At 56.1% G+C, this 26,368-nt stretch overlaps 1 protein-coding gene across 3 annotated transcripts; it reads right to left on the bottom strand.

Annotated features, from left to right (window-relative positions):
* Positions 1-446: 446 nt before the first annotated feature.
* Positions 447-22,120, bottom strand: IRF8 (interferon regulatory factor 8). 3 transcript variants are annotated; one of them, XM_027513873.1, is made up of 9 exons: positions 22,054-22,120; positions 18,018-18,192; positions 11,858-12,041; positions 9,295-9,383; positions 8,175-8,280; positions 7,104-7,151; positions 2,679-3,065; positions 1,913-2,028; positions 447-1,471 (listed from the first exon to the last, which is right to left on the bottom strand). In XM_027513873.1, the coding sequence occupies exons 2-9, from the start codon at positions 18,189-18,191 to the stop codon at positions 1,295-1,297; spliced, it is 1,281 nt and encodes a 426-aa protein (XP_027369674.1). In that variant the 5' UTR covers position 18,192; positions 22,054-22,120; the 3' UTR covers positions 447-1,294. The 3 variants fall into 3 exon arrangements, with proteins under 3 accessions (XP_027369674.1, XP_027369672.1, XP_027369673.1); XM_027513871.1 differs by having other exon boundaries at positions 7,104-7,154; XM_027513872.1 differs by having other exon boundaries at positions 7,104-7,154; positions 21,969-22,093.
* Between the last annotated feature and the right edge of the window lie 4,248 nt (positions 22,121-26,368).

Here is a 26,368-nt window from a genome sequence, read left to right on the forward strand (position 1 = left end):
TATATATCTCATCACAGCTTCTTATCCACGCATCTGTTGATGGACACTTAGGTTGCTTCCATGTCTTGGCTGTTGTGAATATTGCGCTGACTACAGGGGTACGGGGATCTTTGCAAAGTATAGCTTTGTTTGCATACGTGCCCAGGAGTAGGACTGCAGGATGCTGAAAGCCCTGTTTTTAGTGTTTTAAGGAACCTCTGCACTGTTCTCCACAGTGGCTGCCCCAGTGGACGTTCCCAACAGTGTAGGAGGGTTCCCTTCTCTCCACGCTGAGCAGGGTCATCTTTGACCCCCAAGGAGCACTAGGGCCAGGGGACCAGTGTCATGGTGAAAAGCAGACACATCCCATCCAATGTCCCCGAGCCGCCCTCACACATCCCACACCCCTGGCCCATGAATGGGTTGACTGAATCAAAGGCACAATCAAAAAGTCTATTCTATCCACATATTTTTGAACTTGTGGTTTATATCTTGCCCACTTTATATAAAAAAGATTCAAGACAGTTTACAATAGGACCATTAATTTAAAAAAGATAATGAAAAGTACAAATATTTAAAAAATAGGTCAAACCATTGAAAATGAAAGAGTTGTATGTTGGATGATTTAATTACAGAAATGAAAAATAAATTCAGCTCTAAGCTTCCTGGCAACAAGGGCCCAAGAGGGAAGTTTTCATCATCTGAAGATGGAGACACCAGCTCACCTGGCAGGGAGACGCGTGCCTGACACCAAATTCTAGGACGAACACGCCTTCTTCCGAAGAGCCAGGAGTTCTGCTTTCACTTATGAAAGGTAGGCTGGTATCCAAGTGTTTTTAAATCTTATCAACATGCTTAAAGGTAAGGAGACACTTCACTGAATCAAGCACATGGAATCCTAACTCTAGCTCTAACCAAAGATAAAAACAAAAGTGGTCTTCTGCTTTTCCAGAATTTCTTTCCCGGAAACAGCTACCTGCTAGTAAAACTGAATGCCAGGTCTCTGGAAACATCAGGTAGCCCCAAATGCTGAAAGAGTCATAGCAACTAACGATGATCAGAGGGAAACACAGGAAAGAATGTCCTAACCGCAGGACACAGCTCAGCCTCCAGAGCATCTGCTTGAGTTTCGATGCTTCTACCTGAGTGACAGAAGTGGGCACGGCGCTGTTCCCCGTCGGGTCCTCAGGACGCCCTTACTGAACGAAGAGCAGGGTGAAGCCCTCCACCCCCGGCAGGGGCCTCCACATCCGACAGTAATTGTAATAATGAGATTCTAGCTGTGGGGGTGGGTGGCCGGCAGTGCCCTGGAGACTTAAACTGTGATCTGTTGGTTTTCTCTGAAGAAAGGTCTCTGGTGGGAGGCACAGATCTCTGGAAACATCCGGAAGACCTGGTCTGGTGGGGGCTCCTCGGGGGCCTGCATCAAGGATCCGGGGCCGCAGCCCTTCCCCGCTTCTTCCACCAGCTGCCGGACGTATAGCTGCTCCACCTGGGACATCAGCGGACGGGTCAGAGATGAAGCTGGCGGGGTGGGGGGGGGCGGCGCTCTGCGCACCTGGTCCAGAGCTGTCACCCAGAACCTCCAGGACCCCCAGAGAGCACGCCACACCCTCCCAGCAGTGTCCCAGGCTGGTGAGCCGGGGCCCACAATTCCACCCGTGGGGTTCACTTCTGACTAGAGCTCACCAGGGCTGGCAAAACCCTCATCTATCGCCTAGACCTTAAGAAAACTGAACTGGGAGACTTTCTGAAAAGGCGGTTTCAAGTTTTTAAAAAAACTAAAAGTGGAAACCATGTAGATTTTGAGAGTCCTAGAAACTGAGAATTTAGTTCAGAGGTGAAGAGGATCCTCTTGCCCACTTAGGGTCTCACCCAGGCTTGCTCACACGTGAGTCCCTGTCCCCGTGGCCTGGGCCCACCCTGCTCTCACCTGGACAAGGATGAGCTTGGAGCGCAGTGGGGTTGTGTCCGGAAACTCCTCTCCGAAGCATAGCACCACTCTGCTGTCGGGCAGCCGGCTCTGGCTGTTGTAGAACTGCTGCAGCTCTGTGGATGGGGCAGGGGGTCGGGGGAGGTAAGGGGGTTTGGTGAAGCCCGGCCACCCACCCCCTTGGCTAGATGGAGTCAGGGCTCTTGCACCTACGCCCGCCCACCCTTCCTGGTCCCTTCTCTAGGAAGCCCCCTAGGAGGTGTCTGGCGGCAGATGCTGCTGCTACAGAGAGAGGATCAGGGCTCTGGGGACTGGCCAGAGCCTCAGGACCAGAGTGAGTGATCCTCCGGCCTGAGCTTCCAGGGGGAGCTCCCGCAGCGGGAGCTTAACCACCCACCTCACAGGCAGAAGCAGCCCCAGGCAGCGCTCCCACGCTGCGTGCACAAGGTCAGCGTGTCTCAGGATGTGGACACAGCCCCTGGGGGCCTTGTTGCCAAGATGTGGGTTCTGACCCCACGGGCCGGAGGTGGGGCCTGAGACTGTTCCTCCCAGCTCCCCGGCAAGGGGACAGCCCACAGCAGCGGGCAAGGCTCTCAGTGCTGTGACTCTCCCTCAGCAGTGCCCCCTCCAAATGGGGGGGTCAGGAAAGAGGGGCCTGGATGGCTCGGGGAGAACCGGCAGAGCTCAAAGGCAGGGGCACCCCAGCCCAGGCCCCTCGGCAGGCCAGCCCTGGACGCAGATAGGAGGGAGGCGCGTGGACACTGACCTCGGAAGAACTGGCTGGTGTCGAAGACCCTGACCACCTCGTCGCGCTCCAGCTTGTTGGGCCGGTCGCGGGCGGGCGCGGCGTTCCCGCTGTAGAACACGCGGCCCTGGCACAGCCGCTTGACCAGCACGCCCTGCCTGCTGCTGTGCAGGAGGATGCCGCGCTCCAGGTGCCCAAACAGCTTCCGCGTCACCTGCCGCTGCCGCTCGCTGGGGATGGTGTCAGCCGGTGGGAAGCGCACCAGCTCCAGGCCCTCCGGCCCGTACAGCTTCCCACCCAGCAGGCCAGGCTGACCCAGCGACAGGCGGCAGCCCTCGGGGCACGTGGTGGTAGTCTGGCCCACCAGCTTGCCCCCGTAGTAGAAGCTGATGACCATCTGGGAGAAGGCTGTGGGGAGACGGGGACGGTCAGGGGCCGCGGCGGGGCGGGGGCACTATCCCTGCTGTGCCCACCTGTCCCGAGCCGGCCTTCCCGGAAGGGTGGGAGGGGGTGGCCCTCTGCACCTGGGGCCTCCTCACTTTCTGGGGAACTTCACGCACCCCTTCTAGAAATAACGTTTTTATAAGCATGAATAAATACCGAGCATCACCAAGGAAGCCAGTGAGTCAAAGTAGTAATATTCACTGTGGTACCCCCACCCCACTTCTGTCTCTCAACTGCTGTAATTTACAAGTCACAGCTGAGGGTCAGCGGTGTTAATTTCTTAGGAAAACAGCTCCACCTCACAGGCACTGCTACAGCATTGACATACCACAGCATGCAATGTTGGACTACGACGTGTACCCATGTATATACATATATATAAATGTACATACATATGTACACACACACAGCACTGCCCACATTCATAATGAAAGGAAACGCTAGATGTGATTTCCAGGTTAGGGAAAGCAAAGATGTAATCTGTTTCCTGGCAAATTCACAGTCGCTTTGGGGTTGCCTGAATTTCCAATTAAGAATCTCAAACCTTTCATCCAAACCTATTCTTGGGAAGAAGTCTGAAAAGTACTCAATTTAAGGCAATGTTTCCCAAAATGTGCCACACATAAGATTACCGTGGGGGGAGGAGTAGAGACAGCATTTAATAAATGAAAAGGTTATCCCACTTTCCACACACTCTCAGTGTCTGGTCACCTCAGGAAGAAAACCCCAGTGCGATGGTGATGAGTCTTAACAATGCCGCCCACCTCCCTCAGACCAGACAGAGGCCGTGAGCCGTGGGGGCGGACGGCGCAGGGTCTGGGCTCCCCTGAACCTGCTGTGGCCTCGCCTTCCTACTGAGAGCAAGCACAACTGGTTCTGTTTTACAGGCAACGATGGATGATCTCCACTTAAGTTTAAATTGTAAAAGTGAGACTGACAGAAAACGCAAGACATTGACAGTAGTCTAGGCAACACCCTGATGTGAGAACCGATGGCAAAGGTGGGGCCTCAAGCGACTAATGTTGGGGCACCTCTGCGGTGGGAGTGAACAGAGCATCAGATCCTAGGGACCACCCCTTCCCCAGAAGGACCTCTATTGTCATAGGACTCAGTAACACCCAGCATCTGCTACAAGAACCACACACACACTACCGATGGGCCTGGGGCCCCAGCCCCACCGAGGGCCGCCTGCGGAGCCACACCAGCCGTGAATGGCCCAACTCCACTGTGTCCCCGAATGTGTGCGGTGTACCAACCACCTGCCCCACTGTTGGGGGTGGCCCTGCAGGCGGCCACCTGCCAGGCCCAGGCGGACCCTCGCGCTGGGCTCTGCACAAGGAACCCCTGCTCAGATGGTGAGGCTGCCTGCTGCAGCTGCAGGCACCATCTTCTCCCAGCTGGAGCTCAGCGGGGTCCCGGCTCACACACTGTTGGGGTCTTCGGGTGCCCTGGTCTACCTCATTTACTTGACTTTCGGGAAACTGAGCCCCCAGGGCTCTGCGCCTGTGTCCCCAGCCCACATCTCATCCCCTCCCCCCACGCCTCGTCTGCACGCCCGACACTCCCTCCCCTCCAGAGCAGTGCCGACCTTTGTCCCAAGTGAACAGAACACTCCAGCTCAACTGTCACCACTCTGCCCCTTGGCCTTGTCATCACCGAGGCCTTATCTCACACCAGCGCCTCTGACCGTGTGAACGTCTGCCGCACAGGTGCTCTGGAGAGGCAGGGGCAAGGGGGTGGGGGGCCCAGGAGGGCCTGAGCAAGGTCATGCACCCACCCCAGCCCTGCAGAGGGGGCCCCGAGGAGAAGCGCCTCAGCACAGCCCCCGGTGAGCCCACCACAACCCTGCCCTGCTCCTGGAGGATGGCCCTGCTGGGGGAGAGTCTGACCATGGCAGCGGCGCAAAGACACCAGGAGCAGGGACCCTGGGACCCGGCCACCTGATGCGGGGGCCCAGCCAGGGGTTGGGGCAGGGAGTCCCCTGCTCCGTGCCTCAGTCTCCCCCTCAGCAAAGTGGAGACGACAGCCCCGCCAGGTGGCTGAGGGCCATGGGAGTGTGTCTGTCTGGCACGAGTAAGCACCGTGTCAGCAGTGGCTCCATGGACTGGGATGACACGGAGCTGAGAGCCGAATCCCGTCACAGCCCCACTCTCAGCTGCACCAGGTGCCGTGCCCCGGCCTCGCTCACCGAGTCCTTGCACCCACCCGAGGACGAGGCCATCACACCAGCCTCCAGGCGGGGGTCGCGTGCACAAGGTGATGGGCTAACCCTGATCACACAGCTTCTAGGTGGGGACCTGGCCCCAGCCCTCCCCGGCAGACCGCCCCACGTCCACGGCGCAGTCTGCTCCAGATGTCGCCCGCGACCCCGGCCACCGCATGGACACAGCGCACACCAGCACCCAGGCACATGTGGACCGCTGGCGGCAGGGGCCCTGAACACGCATGCGCTGCCCACATTTTGTATGGAAGGTTTCACACAGAAACCCAGATGCCGAGTCTCTAGAAAATGTGGGGGAGGTGAGCCCAGCTGTGTCTGTGTCTACAGGGCCGCCCAGAGGCGGGGGCCCCCGCTCCCCACTGCGCCCTCCCGCCTCGCTCGCTGCCTCCTCCCTTCAGGGCTGAGGACAGGGGACCCTTGACGACCTGTTTACCCAGCGGGGCGTGTGTGTGAACCGAGCAGAGGGACCGAAGTCCACCACCTCCGCAGGAGCAGCGGTCGACTTTCCTCACTGGGCCACGGCCGTGGGTCTCCCCACCTGCTGGACGGCTCCGGCACCACCCAGGGCTCTTCCTCCCCAGGCTGTCTTCTCGCCCCCAGGCCCCCAGCCCTGTGCCTGTGACTCCCTGGCCCAGAAAGCACCAGTTAGCAGGCTACCCTAGACGCTGCCTCTGGTGGGCACAGATGCCCAGGTCTGAACCCTGAACCCTGCTTCCCTGGCTGTGGGACCCCTGGCAGAGTACTGAACCTCTAAGCCTAGTTCCTCCTGTGAAGCTGAGTCCTGACCACCCCCAGCTCACAGGCTGCTGGCAACGGCGATGAGCTCTAAGGCCGGGGTAGTTTCCCCTATCCTCCTGCCTGGGGAGACCCAGCTCCACCTCCCCCCAGTACCCGTCTGGTGAGGGCCATGGTCGAGACATGGCCCACCGAGCCCTGTTCCCTCTGCTACACCGGGAAGCCCAAAACCCACAGCCCTGATATCCCGTGGTCCGTCTGGATGAGCCAGGCTGCTCGCTTCTCACAGAGCCGGGTAGCTGCTGGGGAAGACAGCGCCTTCCTCCGCCCTGAAGATGCCACTGCTGAGCCCGAGTGTGAAGCCAAGAGGCCACAGTCCGCGCCCCCAGCAAAACGAGACCACCAGAAAGCGGCACAAGCACCTCTGCTGCGGGGACGGGAGCACATGGGGCCCGGGGCCTCCGAGCCTGTGCCAGGGCAGCAGCAGCGGCACCTGCCTGGAGGTGGCACAGTGATGAGCGGCGTGGATCCAGCGCCCAGCTGGAAACGCGTGCAGTGACGTCCGCCACCGCCACTACCAGAGTCATCGTCGTAAGCTCAGGCGTGGGGACGGGATGTCAGCAAAGCAGACTGACATCAGCGACAGGGGCCAGCAAGCTGCAGTAACGCCACACCAGCCCTCAAGGCGCCGCTGGGGGGGCTGTCACGGCTGTTCCTACTTCATGGAGGAGGAGCCCGAGGCGCCGACGCTTCGCTCAGTCCACCTGGGCTCACCGAGTCCCCACACCCATCCTCCTGCAGGATCTCACCTGTTGGGAGCTCTGTGGCTCCGTCTGTGGGTCCAACCCAAGAACAGGCCCTGAGAGGCCGGTCGCTCACTCCCCAGCAGTGAGGAGGAGGAGCCGGGCTCCCCACCTCCAACACCAGATCGCGCTCATTCACAACCCTCGGGGCACCCACTGATCCTGAGAGCTCTGTCTTCAAAGAACATGCTGCCCCATCCCCCCCAAGACCCCACCCTGCCCTGAGCCCCCGAGCCCCACTACCTGAGTGGTGGGCGTCATAGGCGCTGTACCCCGGCACCAGTGGCAGGCCTGCTGAAGAAAGAAAGCAGCGTCAGAGGCAGCCCCGTGTTCCTCCAGATTTCGCTAAAGGCCCCGCGCGCTCCCCAGGCCCTGCCATAGGCCTCCACCGTGCTGTGTTCTCCCCTCCAGCACAGCGACCATGTTTCAGAAAACCGGACCTCAACCTGACCGGCGTGGAGGAGACTTCCTCTGTCCTGTGGGACTGTGGACCGGTGACACTGTGGGGCCACACTTCCTTCCCACCCGGGGGGCTCTGCTCCTGAAACCACCTCTGGACTGTGGCCCCCACCCCAGCTTGATCTCGGAAGGGAACCTGGGGCTCGAGAGATCCCCATGTGTGTTGCTGCGGCTCAGGGACTCAGGGCAACACCAGGCCCTGAAGTCTGGCCACCTCTGAGGCCACTGGGCCAGCGGTCACCTCCTGGTCTACCACAGGGGACAGGGGACAGAAAGGTGAGGGAGGAAGCAGAGCAGCCAGTTCCCGGGCGAGGAGGGTCGTTTCAAGGAGCAGGACGGGGCATCAGGAGCTAATGAGAGGGCGGAGACCTCAGTCCATCCTCACGACCCTGGGAGTGGGTCCTGGTGTCTCCACTTTATATCCAGTAAAAGGGGGCTCGAGGCAGGCACGCAGCCTCCGGCACAGGCTTCAAATCCAGGCTCTGTGCTCCCTCCGTCTCAGACACGCTGGGTCATCCCCGACTCCAAGGCCTCAGTGTCACAGAGGCTGACCTGACAGATCTACAGCCCCCGTGGCCTCCTGCCCCTCCGCCCACTCTCGCCAGGACCCCAGTGGGGAGCGCCACCTCCAACACGAAGGACACATTGCCTTCAGGGGACAGTGGCAAGCGGGGCCTAGCCATGGCCGGGCTCTGCCTGTGGGGTCGGAAGCCACCACAGTTCACTGGGCGCGGTCACCCTCAGGAAAACAGGAATCAGGGCTGCCCTGCTGCCCGACCGCCCCCAGCAGCAAGGCATGAAGACTGATGGCCGTCAGGGCACGTCCGCCCCACGGTGCGGGGCTCCCGCCCTCACCTGCGCTGGGCTGCTGCACCCACCAGTCCGGGAGGAGCTGGCTCCGGCAGGCCTCGGGCGGTGAGGGGCTCCTCTTCACCATCCCCATGTAGTCATCCCCGGGAGGCTGCAAGAGGAGAGTGAGGCCATCACTGGGCTTCCAGTCTTAACTAGACCCATACCATCACCTCCATCACACGAGAGGAAGGGGAGACCCAAGACGATAAACCCACCAGGCTGAGCGATCACAGCACGTGACCGAACCACTAGCCTCTGCGGGGCCCTCACCTGTTCTCTGGCCTTTTACAGGGAACTGCCCGCTGAAGCACCCATAAGCCCAGTCACCCGGCTGCCCTGACGCCCTTGGGGAGCCCGCAGCGATGCTAGGCGGTCTGCCACACTCCAGCCGCCCCCAGAGACGTAATGGCTGTCACCTCCAGGGAGGAGGGCAGCCCAGAGGAGGCTGCACTCAGCTACCTGCATCCTCTACCTTCAAGCTTCTCCAGAAGGTTCTGTCACTGCCCTGCGGGTTCTGAGAACTGCTAGAGCACCTACACCACCTTCTACAAAAGCTGCGTGGGATTACTTTAGCTAGGCAGTGTCAGCCTCGCGATGGCCACAGAAAGAGAGCTAAGGAGCTAAGGTAGCTATAATCAGTATTCAAAACCATGTGTTTTGCCTAAGGAGACCCTGGGAAGCCTTTCCTTACAGCCTGTGAATTGTGAGCTTACATACGATTCTAATAAGCCTGGTTAGACGGCTCTCCAGCTCCTTGAGGACTAGGAGCAGCACCCACAGGACAGGCACCAAGCCGCCTGAGGGCTGGTGGGTAATCCGTGTCATGAACCCAGCCCCCAGCAGCAAGGGAAATTTATGGGTTTTTTCCCACTGCAGCCTGCCTAAAAAAGGCCAGGTGATACATGGTGCCATCCAAAATGTTCAAAACCTGACAAGTCTAGGGCTGAGGGGAACTCGGTGGATGCAGAGGCAGCTGGGCGCCAGCCCTCGGGACAAGGGACGGAATGCGAGCTGCAGGCGCTGGCAAGTGGGCGAGGCCAGGCCCTCCTGTCCCATCCTGGCAGGCGTGCCAGCCCGAGGCACCGCTCTCCCCTCGACGCCCTGGACACGCCGCCCCGCTCACCTCCTTGATCAGCTCATCGATCTCAGATCGCCCACACTCCATCTCCACAGCCTCGCTCACACAGCCCGGGGCCGCCACACCTAATTTGCCTAGGGAAAAACGGACAAGCGCGTGACAGAGGGCACCGAGGCGTCACAGCCACCACCAAGGCCACAGGCGGCGGTTTTCTAAGGCTAGGTTGAAGGAAACAGAAGTCAGCGTGTGTCTTCTCTGGTTTGGGAAAGGCCGCGCGTGCGTCTTCCCATGCTGCACCAGTCATCTAACCAGCAGGGTCGAGGAGCAGCTGGCCGCTGCTGTGCCCAGCGCCCCAAGGGCCGAGGCAGGGCTTGGGTCTCTTCCTTCTGTCTGCCAAGATCTAAAGTGAGCTCATATCCACTTTGCTCCACACCCAGCAGGGCTTACAGTTATAAGCTTGGGCATCTGAAAACACGCAAAGATTTCCTGGCAAATGTGTGTGCAGGCTGGAGTCTTTTTTTGAAGTCAATGGGCAGGAAATCCCTTTCTGGCCTTTCCAAATATACACATGTGCATCTGTGTGCACACACGCTGAGCACCACAGGCTCAAGGGTGCCCAGGCTGGAACCCGACCGCAGCAGGGACCGTCCACAGGCGCACCAGTGTTCCCATGACAACCACTCTGGACCGGGCTATTTTCTCCCTCTATCACCAGGCTGCTTCCTGGGCCAGAAACTCGCCTCGTTATACCTGTCCAACGTATTATGACCAACAAACACTGGTTTGCTGGATTTCATCACTCCTCGTCATCTGGAGAATCAACCCACCGCTTCACCCGGGCTGAACTTTTTGGATTCCATTTTGACAGATTTGGGAATTCACTTGGAAGCTGCTGACGGGGGAAGCAGGGGGCAGGTGGGGCACCCCCAGGGCAGCCAGGAGAGTGCGCCCACCTGGACATTATGCAAATGCATGGCTCCCTGGCCCCTGAGAACCCTGTTTCTGTAACATCCACCCTGCAGGTGACGCTGGCTGCACTCTGGGCTATAAACACACCAGGGTCACCTGCCTGGTCGAGCCTGGCTGACCCTGGGGGCGGGAGATTAGAGAAACTTCCCTATTCCTTCAAGTCACAGTTTGCTCCGTGCTGATGAGAAATGATACAAAACTGATAAGTAAACTGGGAAGAGAGCCTCCCAGTCTTCACTGAGAGACGTCCCCCTGAGGGGAGGCCAGCAGATCCCCCAGGGGAAGGTCAGTCTGTCTGACTTACTGCTGATTATCGATGAGGGTTCAGACTGTAGAGCTGGGTATTAATTTACAGACAACTAAGCTACAAATGATCAGCAGAAGAGATCACCCCCAACCATGGCCCGGCAGGATAGGCAGTTTCGGCTCAGCCTCCTGCCACTGACTGTGGGCCACAGCAACACGTGTTGTCCCGCAAGACTTCTGACCACGCAGGCACCCTTGTTAACTGGCTCAGCACCTCTCTGACCCAGGCTCACCACATACTGGGTTGGCCAAAAAGTTCGTTTGGGCTTTTCCATAGGATCTTGCGGGGAAACCCAAAAGAACTTTTTGCTCAACCCGGTGTTTGTGACAGTCCCAATTTTTAACTTTGCAAAAACTACATGTCAACATCATTTTCAACCTCCCTGCAGTGCTAAGAGCTCCGTCAAAAATTCTGAATTTCTGCCCAGCCCTAGGCAGTTTGAAGGTTCAACTTCTTCCCAGCTGGCATGACTAGACGACTAAGTTAAGTGGCTAAGGACAAAAGGATGCTGTGCCAAGACTAACTGCAACGTCAGAGGCTAAGAGAACCAGGATTAGAAGATTTTAAACCCAGGATGGTAATGAGGCTTCATCCCGCTGGGCCAGCTCTGACCTGGAGCGGCCACAGAGCACAGCACCGTGAAAACGACTGAGGCCAGACCAGACAGCCACACCAGATGGATTAGTGATGTCTGCCCAGAGCAGTGCGTGGGAAGCAGGACCATGTTCTGAGGTGGCTTCGGTTATTCTGCTGTAATCGCCTCAAAGTTGCTTTCCTGGGGATTTACAGCGGGAGGAGACTGTGGGAATTATCACATCCTGCAGTTCCCAATTGGCCATCAGGACCCAGCATCTAGAAGCCTATCCAGTCTCCAGCCCTGAAGCCAGCAGTGTGCCACATGCAAATTCACTCCAGAACCTTGCTGGAGTGAATCACCTATCAGCCGTCCCTTCTCTGTCCACCTTCCTCTCTCCTAGCCCACTCTGTGGGCTGCTGGGAAACAGAAGGGATCCCTCATCCACACCATCGGGGGAGCCTAGCTCCCATCCAGGCTGGTTGCTGGGCCCCAGGGAGGCCCCAGCACATGCTCCTGGTCCTATGGTCAGCGGGCCCCTCACCAGCAGCCGCCCCATCTCCCCACCGCCTCTCACCCACCATGAGGCTGCCCCATCAGTCGGCAGATGGTGGGTGAGGTCAGCGGAAAGAGACCTTGGCCTCTTCTGACACAAGAGAGAGAGCTATTTGTTTAGCTGGACCCCGTGGGCGGCCACTCGGATCCCAGACCCAGGCGGTCTCTACTGGGCCGAGTGCCCATAAAGAAAGCACACTTACATTTCTGCTCCTCCTCGGGGACGATGCGGTAAACTTTATACGGCTCAGAAATGTCCAGCTGGGACCGGTCTGTCACTTCCTCAAAATCTGGGCTCTTGTTCAAAGCGCAGCGTAGCCTCGTCTTCCACGTGGCTGGCTCAGCCTTGTCCCCTTCCTTAAACTTCCCTTTAAAAACGGCCCAGGCCTGAAGGAAGACAAGAAACACATGAAACATGCAGCTGGCCCCGGGACGGCACACCCAGGACCACAGGCAGGACCTGCTCTGCCTACCCCCCCGGAAGTCCTCCTGAGCCAGTCACGCTCAGCTGAGGAATTTCAGGGATCAGAGACCCCCGTCGGACCACTCGCTTTGACAGAAGTGAGAAGACACACACACACACATGCACACACACATGCAGCGTGGCTCTGCCTCCCGCACAGAAGTGAGGAGACACACACACGCACGCACACGCAGCATGGCTCTGCTCCCGCACAGAAGTGAGGAGACACACACGCACGCAGCGTGGCTCTGCCTCCTGCACAGAAGTGAGGAGACAGACACACACACACACGCACGCACATACAACATGGCTCTGCCTCCTGCACAGAAGTGAGGAGAGACAGACACACACACACGCACACGCAGCATGGCTCTGCCTCCCGCATACCCTCTCCCGGACCCAAGGAACCCAAGGTTAAGGGCACACAGAGAAAGCTGCAGTTGCCTGGAGTTCCACTAGAATGTTCAAAACAAAAAAGAATTTAGTTGCTTTTTCAAATCACCCTGGAGCTCAAACTCAGCCTGAAAAGGGAACATCTGCAAAAAGTCTGAATGTGCCCTGCTACTTGTGACAGAAATGTGGTTCTGCATTTTGGCCTTCGGTCTAAACCTCCCTGCCCCCTCTCTCCCCTTCCACTCCCCAGGGTACTGTTTAAGATGCAAAGAAGTGTTTTCCCTCTCTGTGGGTTTCTTCACAGCTCTGTCTTCTGACCTCTCCAAACCTCAGAATCTCAACTGAGACCAGAAAGTCGAAGCTGGAAACTTTAAGTCAAAATGTAAACTGGAGCAGTATTAAAATAATAATAATAATAATAATAACGTGGATGAGCAAGTTTTCAGATCTCAAAATTGGAATACAGACACACTGACTGGGAGCTCACTACTGTCAGGTCAAACTAACACTTGGCGTCAGGAAAATCAGACATCCTTCCCGCCTGAAGGGACAGATCGAGGAGGACTCTCAGCCCCGACTCAGGAGAAATGCAATCCTGAGAGCTCGCTCTCCCAAGGTGATCTGGTCTGGAAACCAGCTATTCTGACTTCCAAGGAATTTCAAGCCAGCAAGCAGCAGGTGTTTCCGACTTCAATGCACACCCAGTACCCGGGGAAACTTGTTCCGATGAGGATTCCGGGGCCTGCCCCCCAGAGTCTCCCTGGCTGTGTGGGTTACCTCTGGGAACCTGCACCTTTAGCCAGCGTCCCAGGGATTCTGACTTAGGCTGCTAGGAGGCCACACTTCTGGAAACCCCTTAACACCCCTGAGTCACATCCTCATTTAAAACAGTCTTAGATTTTTCCCTGGTGGTCAGGCCTGCACTGTCTCCCTGCTGATGCCCTGAGGGCGGGGTCTGCAGCCCTGCCCCAGGGGGAGAGACCGAAGGAGCACCCCGCATCCTACTAGAGAGCGTGAGCAGTCCCTCCCTCCTCTCAGAGACATAGGACTCCCCTCTAGAAGCCTCTGTGAAAGTAAACGGTTTCCAATCCTTTTAGTTTATTAACTGCATCACAATGCACTGATTTTTTTTTTCATGGAAATTGAAGAGTAAACTCTGTACATGCTGAACAGTAACTTCAAATTCATACTATGCCACATCTGAGTTTCTCCACCTGGCACCCCTGACACTGGTCACTCTTCACGGTGGGGTGTCCTGGGCTTGTGGGGACATCCCACAGCACCCCGGCCTCCTCCATGACAGGAGCAGCCCTGCTCCCCGCTGCGACACCCAAACGTCTCCACATACTGCTGAGTGTCCCCCAGGGAAATAACATCATGCCTCACAGACGGCCTCATTTGAGAACCACTGAGCTGGTTAATCCACATCACAAATGGGGCTGGAAGAGTGTGGATTTGGGGGCCATATCAGGATAGCAGCAGAGCCCACAGGGCGCTGCAGTGGGCGCTCACCCCCATGGGAAATCCAGGACACCCACGGAGCAAAGCAGGGGCCCCCGAGCCAGGACAAGCACTGGGCTGGCATCAGGTGCCAGCCTGTCCTGAGCCCTCTCTGCCTGGAAAATGCCACCCACCTCAGCTGGGTGACCTCTCAGGACACGAGACAGAACAGTGACCTGAGGCCCGACAACAACAGCCACGCATCAGCTCAGAACTGAGGTCTGCGGAGCCGAGGCCTCCTCCCTGTGCTGCTCTGTGCTCATCGGCAGCCAGCGCTAAACCCAGCACCACCAGTCCCCCCAGTTTAACACAGTGTCTCAGAGAACAGACGTGTGGGTGCCAAGGGGGACCAGACGGAGCGGGTGACTGGGAGGCTGGGCTAAGCAGACGCGAACTACAACAGACAGGATGGATGAACAACGAGGTCCTCCCGTAGAGCACAGGGAACTCTACTCAACACCTGAGATAAGCCTTAACGGGAGAGAATATGAAGAAGAATGTATATACACGTATAACTTAGTCACTCTGCTGTACAGTAGAAAGTGACAGAACACTGAATCAACTACACTTCAGTAAGATTTAAAAGAAAAACAACGTCATTGTCTCGTCTCATCTCGTGCTTTAAAAATCAAATGAGATTTTTTTTTTTTCTCGAAGGCCTACTGAATTTGAAACACCTGCCACTACATAGGTTCTAACTTATTCAGGCCTGTCACAAAGCCTGGTCAATGGCAGAAGAATTAGTGAATCACAATCCTCAGTTCTGGACATGAGAATTTGAGCAAACTCCAGGAGATGGTAAAAGACATGGAAGCCTAGCGTGCTGCAGTCCACGGGGTCGCAAAGACTCAGACGTGACTGAGCGACTCAACAACAACAACCCCCAGTTAACCAGATCTTCCCCCACCTTTATGAAAAGGAGGCAAAAATACTTTCTTAAAAATAAGTATGACCTGCCACCAGGGCCTCATCGGTACAGTCAGGGATGCTGGAAAATGAGCTGATGTCGTTCACTCTCCTGTCTCTGGTCCACACCACGAGGCTGACCTCAGAACGACACCTGGAGACAATGAGGGATCCTTTGGTATAAGTGGCTTCTTATGACCTGTGACTAAGGCCAGAATGCAGGCTCATTTTTTCTCTTAACTCATAATAAATGTTTGAAACAAAGGGTTCTCTACTTAAGCAGAAAACTCCCAGGATGGCTCAAGGCCTGACTATTGGCATCTTCCAACAGCAAAGTTCTGCTCGTGGACCTGGCAGAGAAGGCCCCTCAGAGGATGAACTGAACACAAGTCGGGGACAGGCCAGACAGGTCCCTCCACCATCTTGCACCCACCAGCCTGGGCTATCACCCTCCAGGGGGCCGCCCAACTCTGGGTGGGCACCCGGCTCCCTCCCGCCCCCATTCCTGCCGAGATTGTAGACTCATCTCAGATTGCCACACTGAGCGACTGCGTAATCAACGGAAACATTGGGAATCTTACACATTTTTCTCAACGCTGTTGAAACGGCCATGAAGAGCATTGCATAAGACGTATAAATCTGGGGCTCGATTTCATTACCCCCCGGAGCAGAGCTCACGCAGGGAGCAGGGGGAAGGCAGAGGCCTGCATCCCTGCAAGAAGCCACAAGCCGGACCGTGCAGCCGCTGGTCCCAGCCCCAATGGCCTCCCGAGGTGGTCTGACTGATGGTCAGCCAGCAACTGTGCCCTCAGCGCCCCACGCCTTCACTTCAACCTGCTTGTCCTGGTCTTGGTCAGCTCCTAGAGGGGTTCTCAATGGAGAGGGAGAGTGTGCCCGCTGGGGGGGCACCTGGCAATGCCAGGGAACTGCCTGGCTGTCATGGTGGGGTGGGGATGCCACTGGCATCTGGCCGGCGAAGGCCAGGGTGCTGCTGACACCCTTAGGTGCACAAGACAGACCCACACAAGCAACTGGCCCCAGGTGCCCACAGTGCCAAAGCCCTGGCTCGTAGCCATCTGTGATTCAGAACTCCCACTGGACTGGCTGGATCAGGGACAGCGGGCAGTATTAAAATTCAGACAGAGCCATTCCCAAGGATGTTCACTGTGACACCAAAGCCAAAACCTTCTCTGAGAAAAGCACCCACAACACGACCAAGAAGACTGGAGGCAGGAGCAGTGCCCAGGCTCCCAACCTGGGTCCCCAGGGAAGAACCACCAGAGGTCCAAACCGCAAGGGGCCCTGAAGGTAGCACAGAATGCCCACATGAGCCCACTTTTCTTGGAGAGACCAGCAACTGGCATCAGACCACCAAAGAGCTCTGACCTGGAAGAGAACCGCTAAGACGCACAGCACCCCCCGCAGACACCAAGCGGAGCCGTGAAGGACTGAAATGCCTCCTGAGCCCGCGATGACCACTGGTGCTCTGCTCTGGGCCTGAGGCATGATCTCTTATTTTGGTTGTGTTGGGACACTCATTCCCGGCAAGAGTCCAGGGCTGCCCTGGGGCCCTACAGGCCCTTGCTCCCGTCGCTCACGCCCATGAGGGTCTGGCTCTGGCCCTCCCCGCTCCTCTACACTCACTCACCCTCCCCTCCCAGACTGCCCCAAATGTCCACAATCACACATGGCAGCAGTCTGTAACCTGGACTTCGAGTTGGATCAGCTATAAGTCTGTTTGCACACAGGGAGGCCTGGGCGCACCTTGGCCTGGGCTCCAAATCTCCTGGGGTTGGGGGAGAATGGAGGCCGCACTTCTGGAGCCTCAGAGAAGCCCATGGGTGACTCTGACAACCTGGCTGGGCTACAGAGCTGGGCAGCCCCAGCTCCCAGCTCCTCTGCCTGGATCTAGTGACAGATACGGCCGGGGGCTGGGAGTCTGGATTCAAATGCTGGCTCCATCACCTAGGAGCGGGGAAGCCTTGGACAAGTCACTCCTCGTGGAGCCTCCACAGAGCAAGGACGGGAACAGCACCAAGTGCACAGGAGTATGTGAGGGGAGACAGCACGTGAGCCACGCCTGGAGCTGGACGAAGGCTCAGCGTGGTGCTGCCGTCACGACTCGCACCATGGAACTGACCAGCAGGTCGCTCCAGGCTCAGGCGAACAGACGATTCTCAAGGGAAGTGGGCTATTTTTAGACATTTGCTGCAGGTTCAGGACAGCCACATGACCTGCCCCGGAAGTCATGACAGATGGCGTCTCTCATCTAAGCTGACCCTCCACTGCCAAGCAGAAGTAAAAACTATGAAACAATGAAGAATTAAACCTTTCCTAGAACTGTAAGTGGAATTTAGGTGGCAGACCACGGGGGAAAGGTCTTAGTCTGAAAGAAGTATGTTCCCTATGAGTCTGCTAATCCTCATGCAAGTTTCCCTGGTGGCTCAATCAGTAGAGAACCCGCCTGCAGTTCAGGAGAGCCAGGTTCAATCCCCAGGTCAGGAAGCCCCTGGAGCGAGGAACAGCAACCCACTCCAGCATTCCTGCCTGGGAAATCTCATGGACGGAGAAGCCTGGTGGGCTACAGTCCATGGGGTCGCAAGAGTCAGACAGGACTTTAGTGACTAAATCACCATGCAAAGGCAATGGCAGAGCAGAAGAAAGTGCCCTTGGTTTCTTATAGGAAAGTGCCAGCTATAGAGAACTGACCTTGTAAGTGGTTAAATCATACGACAGACGTGAAGGCACCTACTACTGTGTTTTTTCTGAGACATGTTCAGCACTCAATATTTGTTTTAAGAAACTGGAGCGGGACTTCCTTTGTGGTCCAATGGTTGAGAATCTGCCTTGCAATTAGAGGGACGTGGGTTCGATCCCTGGTCGGGGAACTAAGACCTAGCCTGCTGCAGGGGCAAGTAAGTCTGCAGGCCATGACCAGAGTCGGTGTGCCACGATCAAAGACCTTTCCTGCCGCAACTAAGACCTGATGCAGCCAAATAAATATCTCAAAAAAAAAAAAAAAAACTCGATTCATTTTCAAGGGAAGAAGAGACATCAATCGCTCGACAGCTCTGCAGGGCCCCTGGGGGCCGGGTCTCTACCTTGAAGATAGAGGCGTCCACTTCCTGGTTGTAGTCCTGCTTGCCGGCGTGTTTCCAGGGGATCCGGAACATGGTCTTCTCGTCGTTCTCCCAGATCAGCCCCGGGTACATGGTGCTGTCGATCTGCTCAATCAGCCACTGCCGCAGCCGTCGGCCGCCGTTCCGGTCACACATCCTTGGGAAGAGAAAACACATCCTGTGAAACTTACAAACACAGTCTCATTATTCGCAGCGCTCCAGGTACTCAACAGCCAGGAGCTGCTAACAGGAAAGTCAGAGGATCTCAACACAGGTGGGGCTCGGGGAAACCCAGGGATCCAGGAACTCGGGCCACGTGCGATGAGAAGACAATGCACCTGCCTCCAGGACCTCCGACCCCAGCGGAAACCGAAAGCTCCCTGGGAAGTCTGCAGCCGCGCCCTGGCCAGATGTGGGCCCAAGCAAAGCATTGGCTACGCTCACCCCAGCTCTCACCCTGCTCTGTTTCATGCAAACAGCTGCACCTGAGGGCATCACTCATCACTCCATTTTTAGCACACAGTGGGGGAAATCACTTTCACCTTTTCAGGCTCCCTCAATGAGCAGTCCATCATTCTGAGAGCCAATTCTATTACTTAATGTTCGGCTGGAACATCGTATGTGAGCAAATGTGATGTTTGTGCTCTTGGAGAAAGAGGAGAAGTCCACAAGGCTGTCTGTCCCATCTAGAATGCCCTTCACAGCTGCTCTGGGAATGGGACAGGGCTGGGGTCCCATTTGAGTCCCACCACCTGTCAGCTGGGTGACCCTGGATCGTCACCAATGCTGATACACGAGGGTAACCTCAGGCACCTGGCGTCACTGTGGTGGGGACTCAGAGGACCCGTGGACAGCAGCCCACACAGCACCTGGACCTTAGAAGAGTGTCACTGAACAGGACATGTTGTATTACTGTCCCAACTTTCTTTCCTGGAAGTCATGACCAACCGGAGCCTCGCAATCAGGGTGCCCAGAGACGTGGCGGGGGAGGAAGATTCCTGCAGAGTGGGCAGCTTCTTGATGGCACAGAGAGAGCGCAGCCCTGTTGTGCAGACTCACAGCCCACAGTTACAAGAACAGGCTGGAAATCCCCCAGGCTGTTGGACAGACGCCCACCCAAAAAAAAAAAAAAAAGCCCAGCATTTCAATTCTTCCGATTAAAATGTGACCTCTTCGGGCCAAACAGTTTGAAACAATCAGCAGTGACAAGACATACTGTCCCTAAGAACATGGTCACATCCAGAGCCACTCCGGCCCATAAAGCAAGAAACGTGTGTTTTGGACACTCCAGCCACCCTGCAGGTGGCTCTGCGGTTGGAGACTGGGTCCCAGGCAGGAGGGGGTTCAGGCCCGTGAGCACCACCTGAAACCTTTTCATCCAGTAACTCCAGCTTCCTGCTTGTGGATTTACAGGAGTGAAGCGAGCGACGTGGGAAGCGGACTTCAATTCTGAAACTCTAGACCCCAGAGAAGGCTCTTCTCTAACTAGACCTCAGGAAAGCCACTTGGCCATCTCTCTCTCTGAAGCTCTCCTCATCTGCAGAGACAATGGATCTCAAAGTCCCAGAATTTGAGTACAGCCCCTCGCACTTGTAAGCAAAAAGGGAGAGACTTGGGAGGGACACCTGGTGGGAGAAAAAAAAGGCCACCACCACGCACCCCAGAAAATAACCTAGCCAGGCAGAGGTTTCCCAGAGTTTTCCCAGAAGAGAGACGGAACAGCTCCCCTAACCCCAGGAAGGAGCTGGGTGAAGGGCGAGAGGGGCCCAAACATGAGAGAAGGCAGGGGTCTGTCTTAACTCGCTAATCTCTCGATTAAATGAGATGGTCCCGCTTGGCAGCATTTTGCTCACTTCCTTAGTACAAAGTTCATAAACTGGAGTCCATGCTCCAGGAGTCTCCTGAAATAAAACGCAAAGCTTTTGTTTGTGCAGGCATTTTTCTAGAAAGTGGAGCAACACCTTCCCATCAGGATTTCTAATGGATCCATAACCCCCAAAACTGTTAAGAACAAACTCGTGGTGATTTAGAAGAAAAAGAAAAAAGAAAGTAAAGAGAATGGCATTGAGAGGAAGAGTGAGTCATAGAACATCAAATACTCTAGAAATCATCTAATCCAGCTCCCCTTCCTTCAAAGGAGGAAAAACTGAGGCCCAGGCCCCCAGACACCCCAGCAGGGTCTGGTTTCACTCACCTGGAGGCAAAAAACCACGGTTACAAGTGAGAACCTCAGCACATGGACAGCTCATCTCAATCGTCACTGACATACCCCACCCCCGCCCCCAGATTAGAGCCCTGCATTCAAAGCCTCTTACAGTGTGATCCATAACAACTTACTGAATACGAACCAATTAATTCCACCAAATGCCGAGCCGGGAAACATTTATAGGCGCAGTCACATGTTGATGACTTCCTCTTCCTTGATTTTTAGGTAATAATTCTCTTTACGGGCCAAGTCCTATCTGAAGCTAATCTGCATCTCTGCAAATCAGCCAGAGGCCAGGCTTCCCAAGCGGGAGGTGATAAAAGGCTGCTCTGGGCCCACCCCACGTGGACTCCAGAAAGGGTCTGGAGGTGGGACAGGTGCAGAACACTTGCCTTCCCCACGCCTCTCAGGGCGCCTGGTCTTTGGCCCTGGATGCCAGGAAGACCAAAACCATGAAAGCCATTTCTCCTTCTAGCCCCAATCTTGCTGAAATGCCTGTGTGCGGGCGGGTGTAGTCACTCAGTCGTGTCCTACTCTTTGTGACCCCATGGACTGTTGCCCACCAGGCTCCTCTGTCCATGAGATTCTCCAGGCGAGAAAACTGGAGTGGCTTACCATACCTTGTCCATGGGATCTTCCCCACCCAGGGATCGAACACTGCAGATCTCCAGCACTGCAGGCAGATTCTTTACCATCTGAGCCACCGGGAAAGCCCACTGAAATGCCTGTACTGGAGTGGGGTGCCACTGCCTTCTCTGACTGAAATGCCTACGCTCCTCCAGTTCAGGTGGGAACCTGACAAAATCCAAAAGAACTGTCTCCAAAAAGGCTGGCTCCTAATTTGGGTTTCAAAAAAAAGTGTTACATCCCTCATAAATTTGGGAGGTGGGGGGTAGCTGAAAACTCTGGAAAATTCCGTTTCTAGCTTCCATTCACGCTCTGAGCAAGGAGCACACCTCACCTTAGAGAGCCTGCCCTTTGCCCTGCAGCTCAAGTTACACTACAGAGCTCTCTCAGCTGTGACCCCTTAGCAGACTTTCTTGCTAGGAACGACTGGAATACGATGGAAGCAAAAGACCTCCAGCCGCACTCAGACATCTTAAGTGTCATCAATCAGAATTTAAAAACTCCTGTACGCCCCGCTTCACACTCTAACCCCACTCGCGCGGCTGCTCGGGGCGGGGGGCAGTTTCACTGTCAGAACTCCAGCCCTGTTTCAAGAGCAGGATTTGAGCGGGAAAAGGAGCAAGTCTTACGATAATGGGTCAATATTCCCCCTCTCTGTATGCGCCATTCTGAAGTTTTCCAAATAAAACCAAATTTTAAGAAAAATGGGGTTATTTTAAAGCACCGGCCAATCAATGGAAGCAGCCGCACCTGGACGGTCAGTTTGTATTCGGGAGGAAACAGGCCGCGAGAGCACGGGCGCCGCCTCGCCGCCAGGTGCCGTCCGCGCCCCGTGCCCGCCATCCACCTGCGCCGCCGGCCATGCTCCAGACCTCTGGCCTCCCCGGCCGCCGTCCGCGCCCCGCGCCCGCCACCCACTTGCGCCGCCGGCTGCTCTCCCGCGCCTCCCGGCCGCCCGCTGCCGTCGATGCCCCGGGCCCCGCTCCCGACCCACGGCCCCCGTGCCCGCCGCCCGCCCGCGCCCCACGGCCGCCGGCCGCACCCCCAGCCCGGAGCCCACCAGCCCCGTCCGCGCCCCGGGCCCCCAGCAGGCAGCCCACCTGCTCCGCGGGCCGCACCCCAGCCCGGAGTCCGCCAGCCGCGCCGACCCCGTCCGCGCCCCGGGTGCCCCTGCACGCAGCCCACCTGCGCCACGGGCTGCCGCCGCCGCCCGCGTTCCCACGTTCGCCGCTGAGCTCCGAAGATGCGCTTCTGCCCGTGGCGCCCGCGCAGATTTAAGGCCGGGGGCGGGCCCGGCGTGCGGAGCGACGGCCGCGACGGCCAACGGGCGCTGGAGGGCGGGACGGGCCGCCCCCGGGGCGCGGCGCGCCGGGCCCGCCTTCTTCGAAGCGCTCGGCTTTCCGAGAAATCACTTTGCGCGGAGGCGTCGGCGGCCCCTGGTCCTGTCGTCTTCCGCGGTTCGCTCCGGGGGTCCCGGCAGCGTCCGCAGAAATTCCCGAGGGCCGCGGGGGCGTCCGCCGGCCCAGGTCAAGGTCAGGGCGGGTGGTGGGTACCAGATGGCGGAAGTCAAGCCAGTTAGGACAGAAGCGGGAAGGCAGATGGCGGAGGTTAGGACTGTGGGGGGATGGAGGGAGGGTGTCAAACGGCCAGGTCGAGGCCGAAATGGAGATCAGATAGCGCAGGTCAAGGCTGGGGTGGCGGGGGTACAGAGGTCAGTGCTGCAGACGGCCAGTGGGCCCCCCAGAGCCCCCACCCTGGCCGGGTTATCTCAGCCAGTGTGGCCAGAGCGCCTGGGGCTGCGTGGGAGGATCGCCCCCATCCTGACGAAGCCCCTCGGAAGGTGTCCAGACAGTCATGACCGTCCACCTGAGATGTGGTTGAGGAAAGAACCAGCGACTTACAGATCCGGTCCTAGAGAACCAGTCACTTGCAATTCACTGGAGGTGTCAGAAAAGGAAAAAAAAAAAAAAAAGCCAGCTGAAGGCATGTCTGAAACCACTGCCTCTGAACATCGGAAGTAAAAGCGGCAGTGTCTATCTGTTAATGCTACAATGTCCGATTAGGGAAAAGTTTTCATCATAAGTTCTTTTCCCCAGAAAAGATCGGTCGAGAAGGGTCCCTTGCATGTCTCCTGCGTGTCAGCTAGCACTTGTAAATATGGCGGGGGGCGGGGTGGGGGGGTGGGGGGGGGACCGAAATAAGAAAGTTCTGGAAACAAAATGAAAAAAGAGGTATTTTTCAGTGTTCTGTCCTGGGGTAGCCTTAGAATAGAGAAAATGAGCTTTTCATTGACTTTTGCACCACATTGACCAGTGATACACAAGCAGCAGTGTTCACTGGGCTATTTTATTCATGAGGCTTTTCAAGAACCTATGAAAAGATTTGGGACTGAAAAAGAAATTTTATTAGCCCCAAAATGCAAGAAAAAAAAAATACACTGCAAATTTGAAGTGAATAAATGTTCAAAGAAAGATTCCCGAAATATAACATGTCAACTTCATAATTTATCTGTTGATAAACATGTCATTATTATTTGAAAACCACGTGTAAGAATTTCCTAACTCCATGATTCCCAGGAAGTCATAGCAATCATAAATAAGTTCCCCATTGCCAAACAATTTCCAGTGAAAACTATTTTAAAGCTTCAATTGTTTAACACTATTTACTGCTGCTAAGTTGCTTCAGTCATGTCTGACTCTGTGCGACCCCATGGACTGCAGCCTACCAGGCTTCTCCGTCCATAGGATTCTCCAGGCAAGAACACTGGAGTGGGTTGCCGTTTCCTTCTCCATTAACACTATTTAATGTGGGAGTATTCTAATATGTTTGTTATGATGTGGGTTGAGTGTCCAGAACTCAGAGCACCTAGGACCTTAGAAGTTCTTACAACACCCTGTATGTGTGTTTATACTCACATCTTTTCACAAATGTGTCCCTTAAGCCTACCCAGGCTTACTTACCTATAAATGCTGTTCACTGCACAATGACGTGTGATCAAATTTCAGCTGAACACTGCACTTAAAAAGAGTGATAAATATAGAGAAGTTGGTGGAAGGGTCCCAGCCTATATTATTGGCAGTAGGTGTCACTATATACATGACAGGAATTGTTCACAGTGCACAGGCTTGCATCAAAGCTGCTCCCGAAACCCCGTATTTTCAGTGTGGTAATTCCTCGCTGCTAGGAACAATTGCTGGGCTTCCCTAGTAAAGACTCGCCTGCAATGCGGGAGATCTGGGTTCGATCTCTGGGTTGGGAAGATCTCCTGGAGGAGGGCATGGCAACCCACTTCAGTCTTCTTGGCTGGAGAACCCCCGTTGTCAGGGGAGCCTGGCAGGCTACAGTCCATGGGGTGGCAAAGAGTCGGACATGACTGAGCAACTAAGCACCTGAACAATTACTAACCTTATCTGCTTAGTTCTGTTCTTATTTAATGAGCATTTATTGAGCAACTGCTATGCACTAGAGGTGGTGCCAAGGAAGGAGACCCACAAAGCCTTCCTTCACCGAAGATCACCTCCAGCGTCTCCCAGTCATGGTGAAGTTCACCCTGATCTCCATAGCAACCTACCCACCTTCCTGCCTCCATCACGTGTCCCTGTTTATCCTACTCTCTGCTCCCCCAGCTTAAGCCTTTCTATCTACACTGGCTTCCCCGTGGCTGCCATGGCAGGTCCAGACACTCATCCTGGCATCTAAAAACTGTGCTCTTCCAACCTTCTCTCTCCCCAGCATCCAGCAGGAGCCCCTTCAGGAGACAGCAGCCTGTCACTGCGCCTAGAATGGCAGGATCTGGAGTCAAGCCCCTGTCAAGTCTAAGCTTGCTAACTCACTAAATGTGTGGCCTTGAGCAAATGACTTGACCTTCCTAAACCTTAGTTTCCTCATCCGTGTAGTGGTATTGATGATATTACTATGTTAAATGATATGAGATTGTCTACTGGACTATTTTTCGATCTAAGGAAAGGATAGTTTCCTAGGGTAGAACCTAATCATTCCTGCCTCTAGGATTAGTGGGATCCAGTGGGCTAGGGTGGGTCGGGGAGGTTGGCCAGGAGATGAGGGAGAGAGCTGGGAGCTGAGAGACAGCGTTTCCATTTGTGAGTGCCTGCCTTCCCTGCACATTTCCCAAGCCTAAGTGCAGGAAGGGGGTTCAGGAGAGCTCTGAAGTGTGTTTGCTGAGAGGACAGGTGTCAGTGCTCATGAGAAAACCAAAGTCACCAAGAGCAGGGTTCTGACTGCCCTGGAAATCTTCAGGACAAGGGGGGCGCTTGGTGGTGGCACCACAACCGTGCCCATGTGCCCTCTTCCACACTCAAGCCCCTGTGATTACACATCCCATCCGCACAGTCCAGCACCTGCTCCCCACGTTAAGGTCAGCTGATTAGCAACCTTGATTCCATCAGCAACCGTGCTCCCCTTTGCCCTGCAAGGTGACATATTCCCAGGCCCCAAAGGTTAGGGTGTGGGTGTCTCTGGGGCCACTGTTCCGCCAGCCACCCTGCCCTTAAGATCCACGTCAGGTCATCTGTTTCCTACCTTAGCCTTCAGTGACTCTCATTTTAAAAACACGAGTCACCACTTTCTGACATAACTTGGGACTTAGTACGTACATTCCTGAATTATTTCATTTCACTGAATGCTGCTTTAGATAAAGGGTAAAATCTTATTCTGGTTCAGTATCCCTGCTTAGCACAGCACTGAATGAGGGGCACCTTAAGTAGGAAGGGTAAGTTCATTGCAAGATCTCGGGGGAACAGCAGGAAAGGAGCGAGAAGCATAGCCATAGTCTCTGTGCTCCTGGACGAGCTGGGGGTCTCCAAGAACATGTCTAGGATCAGTGATTCACTGGGAAGAGGTGGGCACTCAGCACAGAGCCGTCATTACAGCTGACCTATTACAGCAAGAGGATGCAGAGCAAGGTCAGCCCAGGGGCCGGGAGGTGGGTGGTGAAGTCCCGGGGACCAGCCCCCAGCGTCCTCTCCAGTGAAGTCGCACAGGACGTGCTCAACCCCCCCAGAAGCGAGCCGAGGGGGCACGTGCACAGTGCTGTCCAGCAGGGACGCGTCAGAGTCAGCGCCCAGGGTTTTTACTGAGAGGCCAGTCCCACGAGCACCCTCTGTCCAACACCCACTCTCACCCCAGACTCGCAGGAGGACAGCAGGCACCCAGTGCCGGCCCCGCTGTCTGTACACACGGCTTAGGACAGGGAGCCGCTCGCCATTCCTAGGGGGTGGGGGTTGGGGGGTGGGGGGGACCCTCCCCAGGTCCGAGCTCCCAGATGCCAGCCGAGGGCCCACCTTGGAAGCAGCCTTTCTGGGGACCCCTGTCTCGGGCCTCTGTGTTAACTCTTCTGCACATACTCCTAATCCTGAGGGGGACTTGACATGCAAACCTGCTGCACGCACTCCGGAGGCAACACACCCCTTGGCAGTGCCGCCACAGCTGCTCCCTCCTCCACCAGCCCCTTCTCTCGCTAGCTCTGCAGCGCCTGCTGGCT

Source organism: Bos indicus x Bos taurus, chromosome 18 (genome assembly GCF_003369695.1).
Source record: "Bos indicus x Bos taurus breed Angus x Brahman F1 hybrid chromosome 18, Bos_hybrid_MaternalHap_v2.0, whole genome shotgun sequence".
In the NCBI taxonomy this organism is placed as follows: Eukaryota; Metazoa; Chordata; class Mammalia; order Artiodactyla; family Bovidae; genus Bos; species Bos indicus x Bos taurus.

Bases quoted from the DNA above. Each gene is read 5' to 3' on its own strand.
- IRF8 (XM_027513871.1), bottom strand. From the start codon at position 18,191: ATGTGTGACCGGAACGGCGGCCGACGGCTGCGGCAGTGGCTGATTGAG. The intron at 12,042-18,017 runs GTAGAGACCCGG...GTCTTCCTTCAG, and splicing joins TGGACGCCTCTATCTTCAAG to GCCTGGGCCGTTTTTAAAGG. The intron at 7,155-8,174 runs GTGAGGGCGGGA...TTCTTTCTTCAG, and splicing joins GGTGCAGCAGCCCAGCGCAG to CAGGCCTGCCACTGGTGCCG.